Genomic DNA, 17,642 nt, shown 5'->3' with positions numbered 1-17,642 from the left:
TGAGGAGAGGGAGGACAGAGGTGTGTGTGCATGCATATGTGTATGCAGGTGCATGTGCACACAGATACTTTACCTCTGGGCTCATAGGGGGTGTCTGATTCCTGTAGATAGGGCTGGACCCCTTCGCCATGAGTCTTGTATGAGTCTGAGCCACAGGGCCTCAACATGCTGGATTTCAGTTGTTTACTTTCCCTATCTTAAGAAACTTCTTGAGGGTCAAGTATTCTGTCTTTTATCTTAAATGCCACCTTTTTTTTCCCTCTATGTTCCATGTATCTGAACTTGTCAACATTTGTGATAAAGCAGAATCCTCCCTTGCAATAAGTTCTTGAATGTTCCTGGATGAATTCATCATCCATCTTCTGACCCGTTCTTTCTCTGTCAAGGACTCTGCTATTTTACTGCTATTTGAAGCCCATAAGAAGAGTCAAACATCCGATCAGGACTATGATAGATGCTGGTGTGATGTAGAGGCTGGGGGTAGACAAAAGACAGGATGCTTTGAAGATGTAAAACTATAAGAGGCCAGGCCACACTTTTCTAAACATTTGCACAAAGGAAAGAAGGTCGTTTTAAGGTTGTTTTAAATGGTATTTTTACAGCTGATATAGAAAATCAACTGTGACTCGGTGGTATGCTAACATCATCAGTTTATATATCCTAGGCTTAGAAAATACAACTTGAGGAACCATTTCCAAAAGCAACTTCTACCATAATAGAAGACAGAGACCGCCTGACTCCTTAATAAATTGGTGTGGCTAGATTTCTGAGCTATTGTTTATATTTTAAAAAAATCTCATCTAAGTTTTAAAATATTTATTAGAAACATAATAGTATCTATGATTTCATCACCTTTCTAGTCTAATTGTTAAATACTTTGTTAATATCTTTCTTGTTAGATATCATAGCATTGAGACAGTGATCATAGCTTAAATATTTTATTTTCTCTCATTTTGACAGAAAACAAGCATCATTGTGGGTCCAAGGAGACATTTTTCGATCCAAACTGAAAAATAGACCTTCCAGTGAAGGAAGTATTAATAAAATTATTTCTAGCTTGGATGATATGTCTATTGGTGGAAACTTAACTAAATTGCAAAGTGCTGAAAGGTTTGCAGAGGTGAGTTTTCCCCAGGAGGAGTCTCCCTCCTCAACACCGGCATTCTTCATGTTCCCCGTCCCCCCCTCCAACACATGTCACATGGATCTATCTTTTCTTTCTTCTTTAAACATTTGTTTATTTGTGTGTGTGTGTATGTGTGTGTGTGTGTGTGTGTGTGTGTGTGTGTGTGTGTGTGTGTATGTGCATGCTGCATCATCTATGTGGTGCTCAGAGGACAACTTTTGGGAATTGGTTCTCACCTTTACCATGTGGGTTCTGGGGATCAAGTTGAGGTTGTCATCAGGCTTGGTGGCAGGCCTCTTTGTCTGCTGAGCCCTATCACCAGCCTGGGAGACCTTATCTAGTCCCTGAGCTCCCTGGAGGGCTGAGTTCCTAAGCTTGGAGTCATTGACCTCTAGAGTACAAAACAGAACAAAGAAACCAGTTGTCTTTATAGAGGAAGAAATAAAGTCATCATTGAGGGAGAACAATTATAAGGAGAGCGATTCTGATGTAAGGACTATTTATAGAAAGCCAACAGAAAAGTATAGTTTCCATTTGAAAACAGAAACAGATAACCAAGAAGATAACGTTGGATGCTGCTTTTGCGGAAGCTGTACCTAGCACAAGTGGTACTCTGAAAGCTTCTGATTCATTTTGATTTCTAAAGTGTGCAGAGGCAAAGCAGAGTTAGGACAACTTGTTTTCTCCAGTCTCCCCTCTACCAACCCCCTGTAAACAGCCATTCTTTAGCAGCTGATCTAGTCTTCCCTGCCGTCCAGTGAATTAGGTAATATCTCTGTTTTGTAGTAAGGAAATTGTGTTCCGGAGATGTGTTGACTTCACTTTTAAGGCATGATTCGATCTGTGTCTGTCTGAGTCCAAACTCATGATTTTTTTTTCCCTATTGTTCCCAACTACCTCTGAGGTAGCAGGAAGTGACTTACAAAGAATTTGGGAGCTGGAAGTAACTGTACTAGTATCATTTGTTCTAATTCTTTTCTGTGGGTAAGAAATGAGAGTTCCAAAAATGTGATTTGCCCAAGGGTCTTGAATTATTGAGTAGTGGAATCACTTTCAGAACTGGGTATTCAATGCTTAGTTTAGCTTGCTCTTTCTCCCCCAGTTCCTCCAAGAAAGGGTCTGAAGCCTAGGTTAACCTGGAGCTCAGGGTGACTCACCTGCCTCAGCCTCCTGAATCTGGGATTATAGGCACAAGCCGTCATGCTTGACCCGACTAAAGTAGCTCTTTGAGTAACATTGTGCCTGAGGTAAAGATAAGAATTTGGGTTGTATTTTTTTATTCCTAAAGAGGCAAAGGAAACAGGAATGGCTGGGGAGAAGGTTCAGCCAATAAAGATGTTGCCTTGTGGTGTGAGAACTGGAGTTCAGATCCTCAGAAGCCACAGAAAGTCAGGCCAAGTGTGGTAGTCACCCATACTCTCAGAACTGGGGAGGCAATGGCAGGGGGTGCCCGAGGCAAGCTGGCTAGATATACTAGGCAGGGTCAGCAAACTTAGTTCAGTGAGAGACCCTGCCTCAGTAAGTAAAGTGGAGGGTCATCGAGGAAGATAGCTGATGTCAACTTTGGAACTTTGGACATTTACAGACATGCATATGTATACACATGTTGCGCGTCCCACAGGCACATGCATAAATAAAAGAATCTGGTGCAATATTTAGGTGATAAGTATAGTTTACAGTCCGTCAGCTGGATGCCCATTGAGCCAGACCAGGGCTCTGAGGAAGCTTAGCCCCCAAGAGCCCTCCTGGAAGGAGTGCATAGTTGTCTCAAACCAATGCTTGACATCCCCCACCCCCCAAGACTTCTCTTGGTTGAGAGACATCCAGAGCTTGGTGAGGTGAGGGGAGGGGAGGGGAGGGGGAGCCTCATTCTAGGGCACGGATGGGGACCTCGAAGGAGCTGGTTTTAAATCTTGTCTCCCAGGACCGTCCCAGATGGCGTGGCTGAGTTTACTGTGTGAGTCATCCGTCCTGACGAAATGTAAATCTTAGCCAAGGTCATGATGTCCAGACCTTTGTGGACTTTTTCTTGCCTCTGTTGCAGTCTGGACTATGAGCAGCAAATGAGAGGATCTGAGCTAAATTTTAACGAGCTGATAGTCCTGAACAAGAACACCTTCTCTTCCTTGCTCTGGGTTGTGACTTCTAAAAGATGAGTGTAACATTCATCTCTCCATCTGAAGAACACAGATGCCTTTCAACAACAAATGCTTTCTAAGTTAGTCTTTTTAAAATTGCTATCTACCCCAGTGGTTCTCAACATTCCTGATGCTGTGACCCTTTAATACAGTTCACATCGTGGTGACCCCCCCAACCATAAAATTATTTTGTTACTATTTCATAACTGTAATATTGCTCCTGTTATGAGTTGTAATGTAAATATTTGTGTTTTCTGATGTTCATAGGAGATCCCTATGAGAGGGTCATTTAACCACCCAAGGGGGTCGCAACCCCCAGGTTGAGAACCACTGATCTCGCAGATCATTTCATTCTGCATTTTTACATTCTTATTTGTTCATTTCAGGACTAATTACCCTTTACCATGGGAAGATGAGAGGATGCAGTATGATTGAAATTTAAAATATGTCAGCTTGAAGTATAAGTCTATATTTTGATGTCTCTCCCCCAGCTTAGTTCATTCAAGCTCCTACAACAGAATACCGGAAACCGTGTGGCTTATAAACAGTAGTCATTTATTTCAAGGCATTCTGGAGGCTGGGAGGTCCACGGTCAAGCAAGGCCTTGGCAGTCACTGTCTAATGGGGGCCTATCTTCTGGCCACAGATGGTACATTCTCCTTGTCCTCATGGGATGCAGGGGAGAGGCAGCTCTCTGGGACCTTCTTCACTCCTGAGGACTGCCTCAGGATCTGACCACTCTTGAGAGACCCCCACCTCTAACTATCATCACGGTGGGTTAGAATCTCAATGTATGAACTTTGGGGAAACACAGATAATGTGAATGTTGGTAGTGTGCATCAATAGTTATTTTCATTTTAGTCATTCACAAGTGCTGTTGTTCTTACCATTAGAACAAGGAAATGGAAAACAATAAAACAAAACAGAACCCCCTCAGGTGCCGGAGTCCAGTGGGATATTAGCTACTTACTTCATTGCTGGGACCAAGGACCAGGCAAGAAACACCTGAGGGAGAAAGGGCTTATTTTGGCTTGTGGTTTGAGGAGACGGAGCCCATCATTGCAGGGAAGACATGGCGTTGGGTGTTTCCATGGCAGCGAGAACATATGGCAGCTGTTCCTTCAGGTCATAGAGAATTTAGGCCTGGAAGCCAGGCAAGGCTCTAAAGCCCAACTCCCACCTTCCCCCATTCCTCTCAACATCCTACTTCCTCTAATCAGGCCACGCCTCCTGAGAGCTCCACATCCTCCCAAAACTGCATCATTGGCAGGGGACCAAGTCTCCAGACACAGAAGCCTGTAAGTTACATCCATACTATAACAGATGGTATGGTCTTCTATAGTGGCTTCTTTGTGGCCTTTGGTAGCACCCACTGTGTGCCAAGAACCATTTTAAGCACCTTACGTGGATTAACCATGTAACCATACAGCACAGCCACCAGAACGAGGCCCCTTTGAGAAAGACTGAGAAGAGGCAGAGGAAGATGGGCACCTGCCCGAGGTAACACACAGTCTGTAGTGACTTGTCCTTTGAACGTAGGTGCACTGGTTCGCAGACTGTGTTTCTCCATGAGTCCCCAGTGTGGCTCTACCACATTCCACCAGGACTTAGAACCATATCTTTGCCAGCTCCTTCTCTGAAACTTCTCTCAGAGTCACAATGAGTTCCGTCTTTCATTTAGCTACTCTAGGGTTGTCTTCCAGCATCCATCTCCCAACCAGGAGATGCTCTTGACTTAGAGATGTTCATTAGATGCAGATCTGATCATGTGAATTCACGATTGACCAGATAAGAAAGTAGTGCTACATCTTTGAGAGTCACATCTTTGAGCTACTGCATTTTGTGCCCATCAAGTGCTCATGAACTGGGTACCTCTTATAAATTCCCTAAGTAAAGCACATTTCTAAGACTTTACTTTCAAGTACCTTGCTTCCCCTCTCAGGATGGAGAAGGTGTGTCTGTTCCCATCTGAATGCCTCCAGGAGCCACCAGAGGCTATCAGGAGGGCAGTGGTAGCACCCAGATTGAAACTTTGGGGTGCCTCTTCTGGCTTTAGTTTAGAGGGTGTTGCTGAGGTCCACAGAAGACTGGAATAAAGGGGCAGGGAGCTGGTGATGGGGAAGTGGTCCAGCTTTCAAAGGTCCTGGCCAATGCAGTAAGGACAGATTTGGTGAGCTCTAACCAACCCAAACTAAGTTGCCTTCTGTCTTTTTTCCCCTCCTCTTGCCTTTCTGTCCCTTCGGTGGTGTTGGGATGAGACCCAGAGCCTTGCATATTCTAGCCAAGTGCTCCAGCTCTGTCATAGAGCCACACCTCCAACTTCCGAAACCTAATCTTCCTTCTGATCTCAGGAGTTTATTGTGAAGGTGTCTGTCTGTGTCTTCCCCTAACTTTGACACTGTACAGGTTCAATGCCTGCACACTGGAAAGAATGTTCGCCCTAGGGACCCAGCCGCCTTTCCTACGCAAATTGTTTAAATTTGCTGACAGTCCACTTCTCATATTCTCATCTTCAAATCCTTTGACTTCTGTTTTTACTTCCTTCTGTTTCAAACTCCTATGCTAATTTATTTTATAGAATCTGTCATCTTTATTCCCTAAAGTGCTATATTTTTATCTTAAGTTCTTTTCATAGTGGCACATTCAACAACTTCTCTTGTGGCATATTCTGCTACCATTTTGTTAACGTGTTGGCCAGTAATTACTTTATCTAACTAAAAGCGATGGGCACCATTTTCTTACTATTATGTTTTGTCTTGTCTGCATAGAACTGGTGGAATAAAATAAAGTCCGTTGCCTTTAGTGGGCCAAGGTGTGAGGGTCTCCCTCAGAGTCAGGCTTCTTTGTCATTGATCCCCAACAGCCTGTGGGTCAACTCAGGGTGAGAAAAGCCCAAGGTTGGGTTCTCTACACTTGTCATTTGTCACATGGTTCCACCGCCATGCCACACCTTCCCCAGATTGGAATTTCTCTGCAACTCTGAGCCCAAATGAGCCTTTCTTCCCTTAAGTTGATTCAGTTGGATATTTTAATCACACCAACATGAAAGTAACTGATACAGAACCCTTAAGGGCACCTCAGGAGCAAAGTCTTCATACCACCACCTGTCTGCCAACTCACTAGACTGATTTATGCCTCACAGTGTCTGGAGTTGAATTCTCCAGTCAGTCCTCCCTCCCTCCACCCCTGACTCTCCACCCGCACCATAGGCTTCTGAGACCTGGTTATATTATAGAATCGATGTCCTAATAAATACAGGGCTCAGTTACAGCCGTGTCCCTATATTTAAATCTGTATCTCAGGAGACAAGAACCTGTTTCTGTACAGTTGTTAATTTGTTTTGTGGTTTTGAAGATTGTATATCTTATATGCAATCATGTTTTGAGTAACATTATATAACTTTCGTTAAGGATTTGAGAGCACAGAGAAGCACAGTAGCACGTGCCTATGAGCAGGTGAAGGCATGGGAGCAGGGGTCTCAGGAGCTTGAGGCCGGCTTTGTCTAGATAGTGATTCTGCACTGCATGAAGCCCTGCCTCAAAAGAACGAAACCAAACACAAACGAAAAATGTGTTCATTTGTTTACTGATGGTTTTGTGATTATGCCTCTGTACCTCTTATTCTCTCATGTAGCTAGAACCTTAAATTGGTCTTTTAATAAAAACCCAGAGCCTGCTATTGGGGTAAATGCTGTAAGACCAGAGAGACAAAGGAACAAGCCACTGCCACGTCTCACCTCTGGGACTCCTCAGCCTGAAAAGGCTTCAGCTGACAGACCTCTAGCCGAATGAGCTTCCTCAGCGGAAAAGGCTTCAGCCGAAAGAGTCTCTAGCTGAAAGGGACGCTTCGAACGAAAAGCCTTTAGTTCCTGTCTCCTCACGCCTTATTTACCTTTCTCCGCCCAGCCATCACTTCCTGGGATTAAAGGCATGTGTGCTTCCCAGTACTGGGATTAGAGGTGTGTGCCACCACTGCCTGGCTCTGTTTCTCCCCTAGATTGAGTCAATCTCATGTAGTCCAGGATGGCTTTGAACTCAGAGATCCAGATGGATCTCTGCCTCCTGAGTACTAGGATTAAAAGTGTGTGCCACCACCGCCTGGCTTCTATGTTTAATCTAGTGGCTTGTTCTGTTCTCTGATCTTCAGGCAAATTTTATTTGGGTACACCATCTATCACCACACCTTCAAATCCCCTAAAATCTGTGCATAAATAATGACGTGGTCTATCCTTTGCTAGGTTTCTTTAGACCTCTTCTGCATGTCTAGACTGTCCTTCACTTGGCCTTCTCCTTCCTCACGGCCTGTTATCTAAGTTTGCTGCATCCTGGTCTAAGCCATCTTCTCTCATCAGACTATTATAGAAGCCTTTTAACTGTCTGCCTCACTCATGGTCCTTTCCTTCCCCAATTCATCCTCCAACCATGGGGCAGCTAGAAGGAAATGTTTGCAACATACAAAAATGCATTTCTAAACATATACAGAACTCTGAATGTGATGTATACAAATAAAAATTATGAAAACCTCATGGTTCCTAAACACAAAACATGTCTATATCCCTAGAAATGAAATTTACATATTGGAATGTTATTTATATCTCAAGCTTCGCTAGGTGAAGTTTGAGTATATATTTTGGAGGGCGATATATTAACATTTAGAAGATAGCTTTAAATGAGCTGAGCAATTCCAATTCATGAACTTTTCTTTCACAGCACAAGGGCAGTGTTAGACAATCATTTGCATCTAGAATGATGTTTGTTAAAGCTGTGTACAGTGCTGAAAGGCAGAGAACAGCCTGACCTAAAGTATTTGTTAAAGAAGCAATTTGGTATGTCTAGACAACAGAACTTTATGGGGCTATAAAATGACAGTGCAAGGTTCTTTTTCGTTTCTCCTGGAACACCATAATAAATATGTATTTTTAATGAAGAAATAACTTACAAAGCTGCATGCGTAATGCAGCCTGTTTTTGTAGGGCAGAAGAATGTCAGGGTGACAGGTGAGAGGAGAATGTGCCTAGCAGAGTAAGAATTCTGGAGAACTGTGCCAAGATTCTTTGTTTTTTGCTTTTGATAGTAAATCTGTACATGATTTAACATTTTTCAAGCTTAGCTGTATTTTATTTCTTAAGGAAAATATGTGATAAATATACTATATATACACTCTATTATCTGTCATCTATCATATCTATCAATCTATCATCTATATATGTATGTGTCTATCTATCTATCTGTCTGTCTTAGTTAATTTTCTATGCTGTGATAAAATGCCAAGACCAAGGCAGCTTATAGAAAGAAGAGTTTGTTGAGGCTTACAGTTCCAAAGGATGTGTCTATGACCATCTTGGTGGGGGGCATGGCATCAGGCAGGCATAGCTCTGGAGCAGTAGCTGAGCGCTTACATCCTTAAGACAACAACCATGAGGCAGAAAGAGAGAGAGATGACCCAGAAACATGTGGGCTTTTGAGACTTCAAAACCCACCCCTCCTCCATTAAGGCCACACTTCCTCATCCTTCCAAAACAGTTTCACCCACTGGGGACCAAGTATTCAAATATATGAACCTGTGGGGGCCTTCTCATTCAAGCCCCTCCCCCCCATTTCACTCCCTGGCTCCCATTGGCTTGTAGCCATATCATAACACAAACTATATTTAGTCCAACTTCCAAAGTCCCCATAGTCTTTCAGTTCTAAAACTGTTTGAAAGTCCAAAGTCTCTTCTGAGACTCAAGACCATTTCTTAACCGTAAGCCCTTGTAAAAATCAAAAGGCAAACTCTATACTTCCAACACACTGTGGCACAGAATATACAATGGTATATTGTATATACATGGTGAGGAAATACTGGACCAAAGCATGATCAAAACCCTGCAGAGCAAACTCCAGATCTGTAGCTCAGTGTCCAGTGTCAGAGGGCTTAGAGGGTTCCATGCTCCCAGCTTTGCTGACTGCAGCAGTATTCTTCTCCTCCTTCTCAGAAAAGGCAGTTTTCTTCTCCAGGGAGTGTGAGCTGGGACTACATCCATACTGCTTTCTTCTTTAAGAGTGAGACTTTAGTAAGCCAAAGGAATGGAGGAAAAACAATATGTTAAATATAGATAGTTAGGTGTGTGACAGTTTGTTATAGTATTATTTTATGATTTTGAAATCTGTCATAATTTAAAAAATCTTTAACCTGCTGATCATGATGTGTCAGGTTGTATAATGAGATAGAAGTATCATGAACCTGAACTAGTGAGACTCTGTCTCAAAAAAAAAAAAAAGGCAAAATCAGAGAAAAACAAACAAAAATATCTGGCATTTAAAAATTTGCCACCTAGTGAAGAAAAACAAAACTCATATATAATTATTATTTTAAATATCCTGTTAATTTTATTTAACCAAGTGTCTTTTAAAATTAATTTTATTTTCAGGTATTATGTAAACGTGGCTTAAACCATGTTTAAGAATATAGAATGCTACGAAAAAAAATCCTGTTTCACTTTCCCCCAGACCTCTAAGCAGACCATACTGCTGGTTTCCCTGTTGAATTTCTAAATACCAAAATGTATTTTAAAAAATAATTTTTAAAAAATTTAAAATAAAAGACCTTTCTTCTTCCACTTCCTGGTTGTGGTAGATGGGAGCTATCTCTTCTACCTCTCCACGGCGCCCCTCCTTTTGAGTTACCATGGGAAGCCCTTCCTCTTGGGTTACCAGGGGGAAAGACTAGCCGGCCATTTCTACTTTTCAACCCCCGGAACTTCAGCTGGAACATGCTTTCCTGATTGAGTGCTGTTGGCCCTTTAACTCCCAAGAGGGCTCAAGTGCTTCTGGAGGGCTAACTGATGCAGACAGTGACTGTGTAGATGTCTTCAGTGATTTCATCATGCATGCTTATAAATAGGTTATGGACTTTGCAGTGGTGGTTCCTGGAATATCTGGAAACATTTATGGTGTGTTTATAGAACAGGGTTATGCCAGGCTGTTTTCCAAAGCCTAGCGTGTCCACACGAGAGTCTTCTTGGTTTTGATCCACTGCCATAGACAGGTTTTAGACACTCCTATCTCCAGCCCGTGCTCCTTTGATGTGGAAGGTGACCCATATATTTAAATGCTGAGTGTTCCATAGTGTGTTCTTACTGCTGAATTCATAACACACTCAGATGACTTCATCTACAGCAAGACCATTTCCATGCCGTTATCTAGAACTGCAGATGATCTGTGCTCTGTTGGGAAATCGGTATAAAGCTAAACTGTTCGTAATGACCTTTCTGTGGGACATGTCTGTTTTTCAGAGTCATTTAGAAGACGAAGATGTGGAAATGAAAAACAACGTAACACAGGGAGACAAACTACGTGCCTTAAAAAGCCAGAGGCAGCCCCGCTCCTCGCCATCCTGTGCATTTAGGTAGCCCATGTTAAACCTTTCAGTTCACAGTGCTCTTCCATTTGTGGGAAGCATTTCGTCTTCACTTCAGAATATCATTCTACAGAGGCCAAGTTTACCTGCTTTCTAATGTATTGCTCCTTTGCCCCATGCCCAGCTGTTGTATGTTTTATCACTGTTGGCAGTAGCTAAAATTTAAATGCTTATGAAAACAGTTCTTATGTCTCTGTGTCTGGAATTCTGCCTCGAACTGCTGAGCAGTTATTTCTGGTTCTCTACTAAATTCTATTTGGAGATTCACAGGCGCGTTTTGGGTGCTGTAGCAGCTCTTACCTGGTGTGCCAAGGTTTTGAAATGAAGCCAGTGCGTGAAGTAGAGTAGCTTGTACCAAGTTTTGGTATATCCCACGACTTGCCTTCACCTTTGATTTTTAAGACTTGAGTATGTGATTCCTCCATGTGCCTGAGAAATTATGAGCCATCTTGAATTTGAAGTTTGAAATTAGTCAGCAAAAATCAGATCTGGGAGTTGGCTTCTGACCACAGAACAGTTGAAACCTTGTGACTGGGTTGAAAACAAAAGAAATCTTCCAGGAGAAGGAAGGGTTAAATTGGAACAAGAGTTCTCAACCTGTGGGTCGTGACCCCTGGGGGGGTCGAATGACCCTTTCACAGGGGGGTCACATATCAGATTTTACATTATGATTCCTAATAGTAGCACAATTGTAATTAAGAAGTGGCAATGAAATAATTTTCTAGTTGGGGGTGACTACAGTATGAGGAACTGTAATTAAAGGGTCACAGCGTGAGGAAGATTGAGAACCATTTTATTGGAAGAAAGTATAATTTAGCAAATATCTATGCATAAGGACAAATCCATCCTGTACAGATCTCAGAAGCCATGTTTAGATGTGAGTTTTCTTTTGAATTCTCTGATATTTTCTCAGGGGGTAGAGTTCAGTTTCCATGATAACACCATGGCACCATCAGGAAACACTTCTCTACTGAGCAGATACAATGGCACCTTTTTGTGAAAAAGCAAGATGCTCTAAGTATTTCATGGTGAAATAACAAATGTGAATTATCTGCTGGCATTAGGGTTCATTTGTAAAGTGTATGCTGATATCTACTGGCATGGTTTTTCTCTTTGATGGTTTAGTATCTTTATGTCTCTGACTCAAATGCCATCTTTGTTTAACTGTGGGGATCTGGTGATACCTGAGCTGCTGTCTTTGATTTCTGCAGGTCAGACGATATGAAAGGACCCCAAAGGGCAGTGGCCCAGACTTTCAGGTACTGACAATAAATATACATTTCTAGCTGCTGTAAATATATATGACTTTTTAGACATATTTTCCAAGCATCAGACTCCATGAAAATAAACATAACTACTCAGCTTTTTCTATCCATTTATTTATTTTGGTAGTTGGAATCAATCTCAAGGCCTTGCACATGCTCCTTCAGTGAGCAACATCCTTAGCCTACCTTATAGCTTTTCAAATCCTCTTTCTTCCTGATTTTAAAACAAGCGCTCCCCTCCCCCCCCCCGCCCCCCCCCCCCCCGCCCCTCTCTCTCTGTTTTGTTTTCTTTTGAGGTCAGTTCTCTCTACATAACTCTGGCTGTCCTGGAACTCACTACGTAGACCAGGCTGGCCTTGAACTCACAGAGATCAGTCTGCCTCTGCCTCCTAAGTGCCAGGATTAAAAACGTGCCTGGCTTAAACTCCATTTTAAAATGATTTATTTATTTTTATTTTATGTGTAAGGATGTTTGGCCTGCATGTATGTATGTGCACCATGTGTTTGTGTGCCTGGTGCCTGCCCTCAGAAGAAGGCATTGGATCCCCTGGAACTGGAGTTACAGTTGTGAGCTGCCATGCGGGTGCTGAGACCCAAACCTGGGTCCTCTGCAGGAGCAGCAAGTGTTCTTAGTCACTGAGCCGTCTCTCCGGCTCTGAAATGAGCTTTAGAATTTTTAATTCTCACCCTGCCCTCAGGCTGTGTGCTGGTGGTGGTGACCTTTGCATTCTTTGAGCTCCCAGCACCTTCTGGTCTTCAGTAACCTCCAAAGTGCTCTGTAACTTTCTTTCCAACCCAGAGAGGGATTCTGACCCCCTTCCATTTGTTAGCTCTCTTTATTTTTGTGTTCATTTGCTCATTGCTGTGTAGTTTTCTTTTTTGTGTCACCCCTAAGAGGAGGAGATATTACTGTTTCTCTCTTGGAAAAAGTTCTCTGATCCTCCTGGGGTTGGACCCAGACCCTGGTATTACCAGGATCCATTGTGGCGGCACCTGGCGAGAACACTAGAAACGGTTGGCCAGTATTGTTGATAAAACAGGACAAAGGCGCTGCCGTTTTCTCTTTGAGGATTTCACTCTAACCATGTTGTTTAACGGGTAGTTCTGTTCGGCCCAGACTTCTTCCTGGTGTAACTTCCCACTTTTGTTTGAGGGGAAAATTCGACGTAAGCAGTGCTCAGGAGGGTGGGTGGTGAAGGAACGTGGGAACACGGCTTTGTGAAGCAGAGACGAAAGCACGGTCCAGTTCCATCACAGCATTTATCTACGACAAAAGATAGTTGGTGTTAAAGCCATGACTGAGCTCCGACTCTCTTCAGTGGAGCCAATTTTCCCTTGGTGCCCACTGGCACCTTGGTTATAGAGCACAAGTCTTTGCTCTGGAGGAGCTTCAGTTGAGTGATGGAAAGAGGCAAGAGGGAGATGATGAAGGACAGTAGAAGAGCTGTGACTTACTACTGTGAGTGGGCCGGTTGAAACAGGCTGCTGCTGATCCTGCTTGAGAAGTCGATAAAGCCCTGCTGTGGGAGGTGATAACCACACGGACCATTAAAGGGCCGGGGATAAGAGTGAGTTCGGGGGAGTGGAAGACCAGAGGTGAGGAAAGGCAAGGAGAGAAGAGGACTCCCTGTAGGAGAAAGGGGGTACACAGACTTTACAAAGGGGTGAACAGTCTGGTCAGGACACCCACAGCTGGCCGAGCATGTCTGGTCAACTTTCCTGTTTGTGGAAGGGGACAAAGACACTGGAGGCAGCTGCACACACCGAGGACAAACGGTATTGCCCCTCACCTGTTGTGTAGCGACAGGTGAGAGCCAACTAAAGCGAGGTCATTAGGCCCCTGCCTCTGTGGGTTTAATCTTGTGAGACCCACTCAGAGAAGCAAACTCTGCACTTTAGAGGTTCTCACAAGCCAGGCCGAGGACGTGAGCAGGCTTTGTGGGCACGGAAGAGAGGTTACAAGGTTTGAATAGCGAAGTGACAGAATGGGATGTTTTAGAGTTCACCAGAGGGAACGTATGGTCTGAACTGTTGAGAAATGAGAGGCAAGTACAAGAACAATGGTGGCCTTGAACTCATGTGGGGCGGTTGCCCGCTGGAAAGGAAGGGGTGGGTGTGAAGGGGACTTTTGGGCATTGAGCTTTCTTCGTTTACCTTGTTATAGTTCCTTGTGGAATATTTTAGGGAACACAACTGTGGTGTGACGCTCTGTCCTTTTCTTCTCCTCCAAAGATTAAGTTCTTCCCCACAACCATCTGTGTCTACTGTGAAGACCCCCAAAGTGTGTCTGTCCCCGTCAGCGACCGCCAAAAGGATAAACAGAGGTTCTTCGTCTTCGGGTGCAAATACAAGAAGGTAATTTTTCTCTACCTCTTCCAGGGCTCGAGCCTGAGGTGAGAAAGATCTGCAGGCCAGGAATAAAGCTGCAGGTCTGTGAGAGGAGGGGCCGGGAAGAAGTGGAGACACCCCAGAGAGTCCGCTCTTTTTCTGGGGTTTCTGGTCCTTCCTTCCTGGCAGGGGCTGAGGCTTCAGAAGGGATGGGTAGGTGTGAACCATCACAGTCTTCTGGTCCCTCGCCACTGTGCGTCACGTGATGCAGATATAGTCAGCCCTACTAACGATCAACAGTCTTGTTCCTCACCCTGTGTGTACAGACAGAGGGAACCAACTCAGATGGGTAGAGATGCTTGACGTCATCCTATGCTAGAATATGTCTGGGTTAAATCTTGGACTTAATTCAGCTTCCAGGCTCTCCTTATAGTTACTCTTTGCCTCTGGCAGCTACAATTCTAAATGTTCTATTTAAAGACCAGTCAGTGTTTAAGCCAGTTTCTTGGGTCTTGATTAACCTTTTGACCAAGAAACTTAACATGTGTGAATACGGCCACAAACGATAGTGTTATAAAGAGTGATGAAGCCATTTCGTCACCTGTGTGGATCAGAATCACCTTCATTGCATTCCCGTGATGCTGTGCTTACATATGTGAGTATACATTGTGTTTCTCCCCCAGCTTCCCCGTAAACTCCCGGCTAGCCAGTTCTCTAGGGAACCTGAACGCTGTGACGGATGACCCCGAGAACAAAAAGTCCGCCTCACCCACCAAGGCAGCGTTCATAGCCAGCCCGTTCACCAGCTTCTTGAATGGCAGCTCCCAACCACCTGGCAGAACTTACCCTGAGCTCAACAACAACCAGTATACCAGAAGCAGCAACAGCAGCAGCAGCGGTCTTGGGGGCAACCTGAACAGTTCCCCGGGACCCTTGAGCACCAAGCCTGAGGAACACACCACCGTCCTTCGGCCCTCCTTCCAGGGGGGGCTCTCTTCCTCCTCAGCGAGATTCCTGAGCCGGTCTATCCCTGTAAGTTCACAGACACCACCTCTTGGTCCTCAGAACCCTGAATGCAACTTTTGTGCCTTGCCTTCCCAGCCGAGGCTGCCACCAAAGAAATTTAATAGTGCCAAGGAAGCCTTCTGACCAGTGCCTTCCCTCTGTGTTGTGCAGCTATCCGTGTGCTACATTCTGCTGGCTCCTCTTCAAGTAAATGCCGAGTTTCAACCGGGTTCTCCTCCTTCTTTTTCTCCCTCTCCCTGGTGAGGTGGATTTTTCCTTAAAAGGGAGAGAGCTTTCATTCTGTGGATCATGGACACCATAGGCTTTGTTACTTTTTTTTTTTTTTTGTTTTTTTTGTTTTGGTTTTTCGAGACAGGGTTTTTCTGTGTATCTTTGCGCCTTTCCTGGAACTCGCTTTGGAGACCAGGCTGGCCTCGAACTCACAGAGATCCGCCTGCCTCTGCCTCCCGAGTGCTGGGATTAAAGGCGTGCGCCACCACTGCCCGGCGTTACTTTTTAATTAAGTTTCCGAACCATTTTGAATATCTGGTACCAGGTGAGGTACTCGATCCATAGCATTTGCTTTGCTCAGGGGGGCTTCTTGAGAATGGCTTCTCCACTCCCCGAGGCCAGGATTTGGGGTAAAGAAATGTGGGGCATGCAGGAACAGTGTCTTCCCAAGGTTGAGCACTGGGCTTCCTGCACGGAGCTGACCCATTATTCTTGAAGAGACAAATGAAGTTGTTAGTAAGAGGTCAGTGAGAGGGGGCCAGGAACCTGGCCTGCCAAGGTAGGAGCAGGGAGTCTCTAGGAAGACTAATTTAAAATTAGCCACCCCTCTTCTGGAGACAAGTGAGAACTGCAGATGATTTTTTTTCCCCCAAAAAGATCTTTATTTGGTCACCAGGCTCCCTTTTTACTAGCCCCATTAGTGTGAAGAGCTATTGGTCAAGTCTCGGCTACAAATTTAAAATTTTGATTGTGTCAAGAGGCTTTGATATCCATAGGACATGAATTTAGTTTTGAGAGGGGAAGATGGCAAATAGAACTATATCCAATGTATGAAGGGGGTGTGATGGTGGGTGTCTTGGTTGCGCTCTGGGCAGGAGCAAGCCTGGTTCCCTGGGAAGGCTCTGTCTGCATTCAGCCACGGCCATGCTTGTTAGCTGTTTGCTCAGCCCATCATTAGGGCAGGACTGCTTTCTCAGGGTCACCGAGGAGAGGAAGAGAAGGGCTGCTGAGGGCTTGTGGCCCACTCAGCAAAACACAGCCTTCATGGTGAGGCCATGTTGGGACCCAGTTTCCTTAGCATATATGAGGATGTTTCCTAAAATGAGAATGCAATGGTGATGCAGTGTGTGTGTGTGTGTGTGTGTGTGTGTGTGTGTGTGTGTGTGTGTATGTGTATGTATGTATGTTTTCATGTGTAGGCTGTCTGGATTCATCTCTACTATAAGCTCTTTTCAAAAATTGTTTTTTTTTTCCCTACATGCCATACAATCGTTTCTGTAAGAGAAATTCTAGCATATATAAAGTCCATGTCTGATTTTTATTTCTATAAAAAATTTCATCATTATTTAAAAATTTTAACCTTTACATTTATTTTATGTATGTAGGCATTTTGCCTGTATGTATATATGTAAGTATGTATGTGCACCATGTGCATGTAGTACCAGCAGGGGCCAGAAGAGGGCGTCTCATCAATACTTAAGATTCTGTTATAGATCAGGATTCCAATTAGCCATCTGCCCACTCTTTGACTTGATTCTGATCTGATTCTAACCCTTTTATATACATTGAGGAGATTTGTGTCATAAATATGGAAAGCCATGGGCCAGGGTAGAGTGGAGGTCGGGGTTGCAGGGTGAGCGCTAGATGTGAGAGGACAGTGTATTTAAACTTTTACAACTGTGTTGATACATCCTGTACTTCACAGACTCAGTTGAGTTCAGCCAGTATTTTCATACGTTGTTTTGTGGAACAGCCTCTTTTTTTAGAACTGACTGCAGATCTTTATGTTTCCAGGAAAAGTGTCATATAAATAATTATACAAACACTCATAGATTACGCTGCTCAAGGCTTGTGCCATCCACACTTAAAGTGTGATGCCAGAAGCATCAGTAAACTGGCAAAGTCTTATCTTCTGGGATCCCTGTCTAGGAGGGAAAAGTGGGTACCCATTCTCCTCTGCTAAATGGAGCCTGGGGGAAGGGGTGGGATTCTTTACGCAGTACAGATCCTTCCTGCACCCCATGATGTTTATGTAAGTGAACTTTGGCCTCATTCCACATTGCTTCTTTTTCCCTTCTTCCTCCTCCACATCCCTCTTTTTCTGGCTGGGCTGGGGTGAGTTTCCAGTAATTAGTTATAAAATGTGGGCAG

The 17,642-nt window shown here is 44.0% G+C and overlaps 1 protein-coding gene across 8 annotated transcripts in view; it reads left to right on the top strand.

Annotated features, from left to right (window-relative positions):
• The window catches only part of Cdc14a (cell division cycle 14A), a 176,904-nt gene that overhangs the window by 140,003 nt on the left and 19,259 nt on the right, over positions 1-17,642 (top strand). For 5 of the 8 annotated variants that reach the window (XM_076574864.1, XM_015996534.3, XM_076574863.1 and 2 more), the window contains 5 exons: positions 961-1,120; positions 10,538-10,650; positions 11,874-11,921; positions 14,160-14,282; positions 14,939-15,485. In XM_076574864.1, coding sequence (XP_076430979.1) covers positions 961-1,120; positions 10,538-10,650; positions 11,874-11,921; positions 14,160-14,282; positions 14,939-15,404 — 910 coding nt within the window. In that variant the 3' untranslated portion in view covers positions 15,405-15,485. Of the gene's footprint in view, positions 1-960; positions 1,121-10,537; positions 10,651-11,873; positions 11,922-14,159; positions 14,283-14,938; positions 15,486-17,642 lie in introns of those variants that run through there. The other 3 variants (XM_076574866.1, XM_076574865.1, XM_015996533.3) reach the window with 1 other exon arrangement.

This window comes from Peromyscus maniculatus, chromosome 6, assembly GCF_049852395.1.
Source record: "Peromyscus maniculatus bairdii isolate BWxNUB_F1_BW_parent chromosome 6, HU_Pman_BW_mat_3.1, whole genome shotgun sequence".
In the NCBI taxonomy this organism is placed as follows: domain Eukaryota; kingdom Metazoa; phylum Chordata; class Mammalia; order Rodentia; family Cricetidae; genus Peromyscus; species Peromyscus maniculatus.
This window is presented reverse-complemented; position numbering and strand designations above follow the sequence as displayed.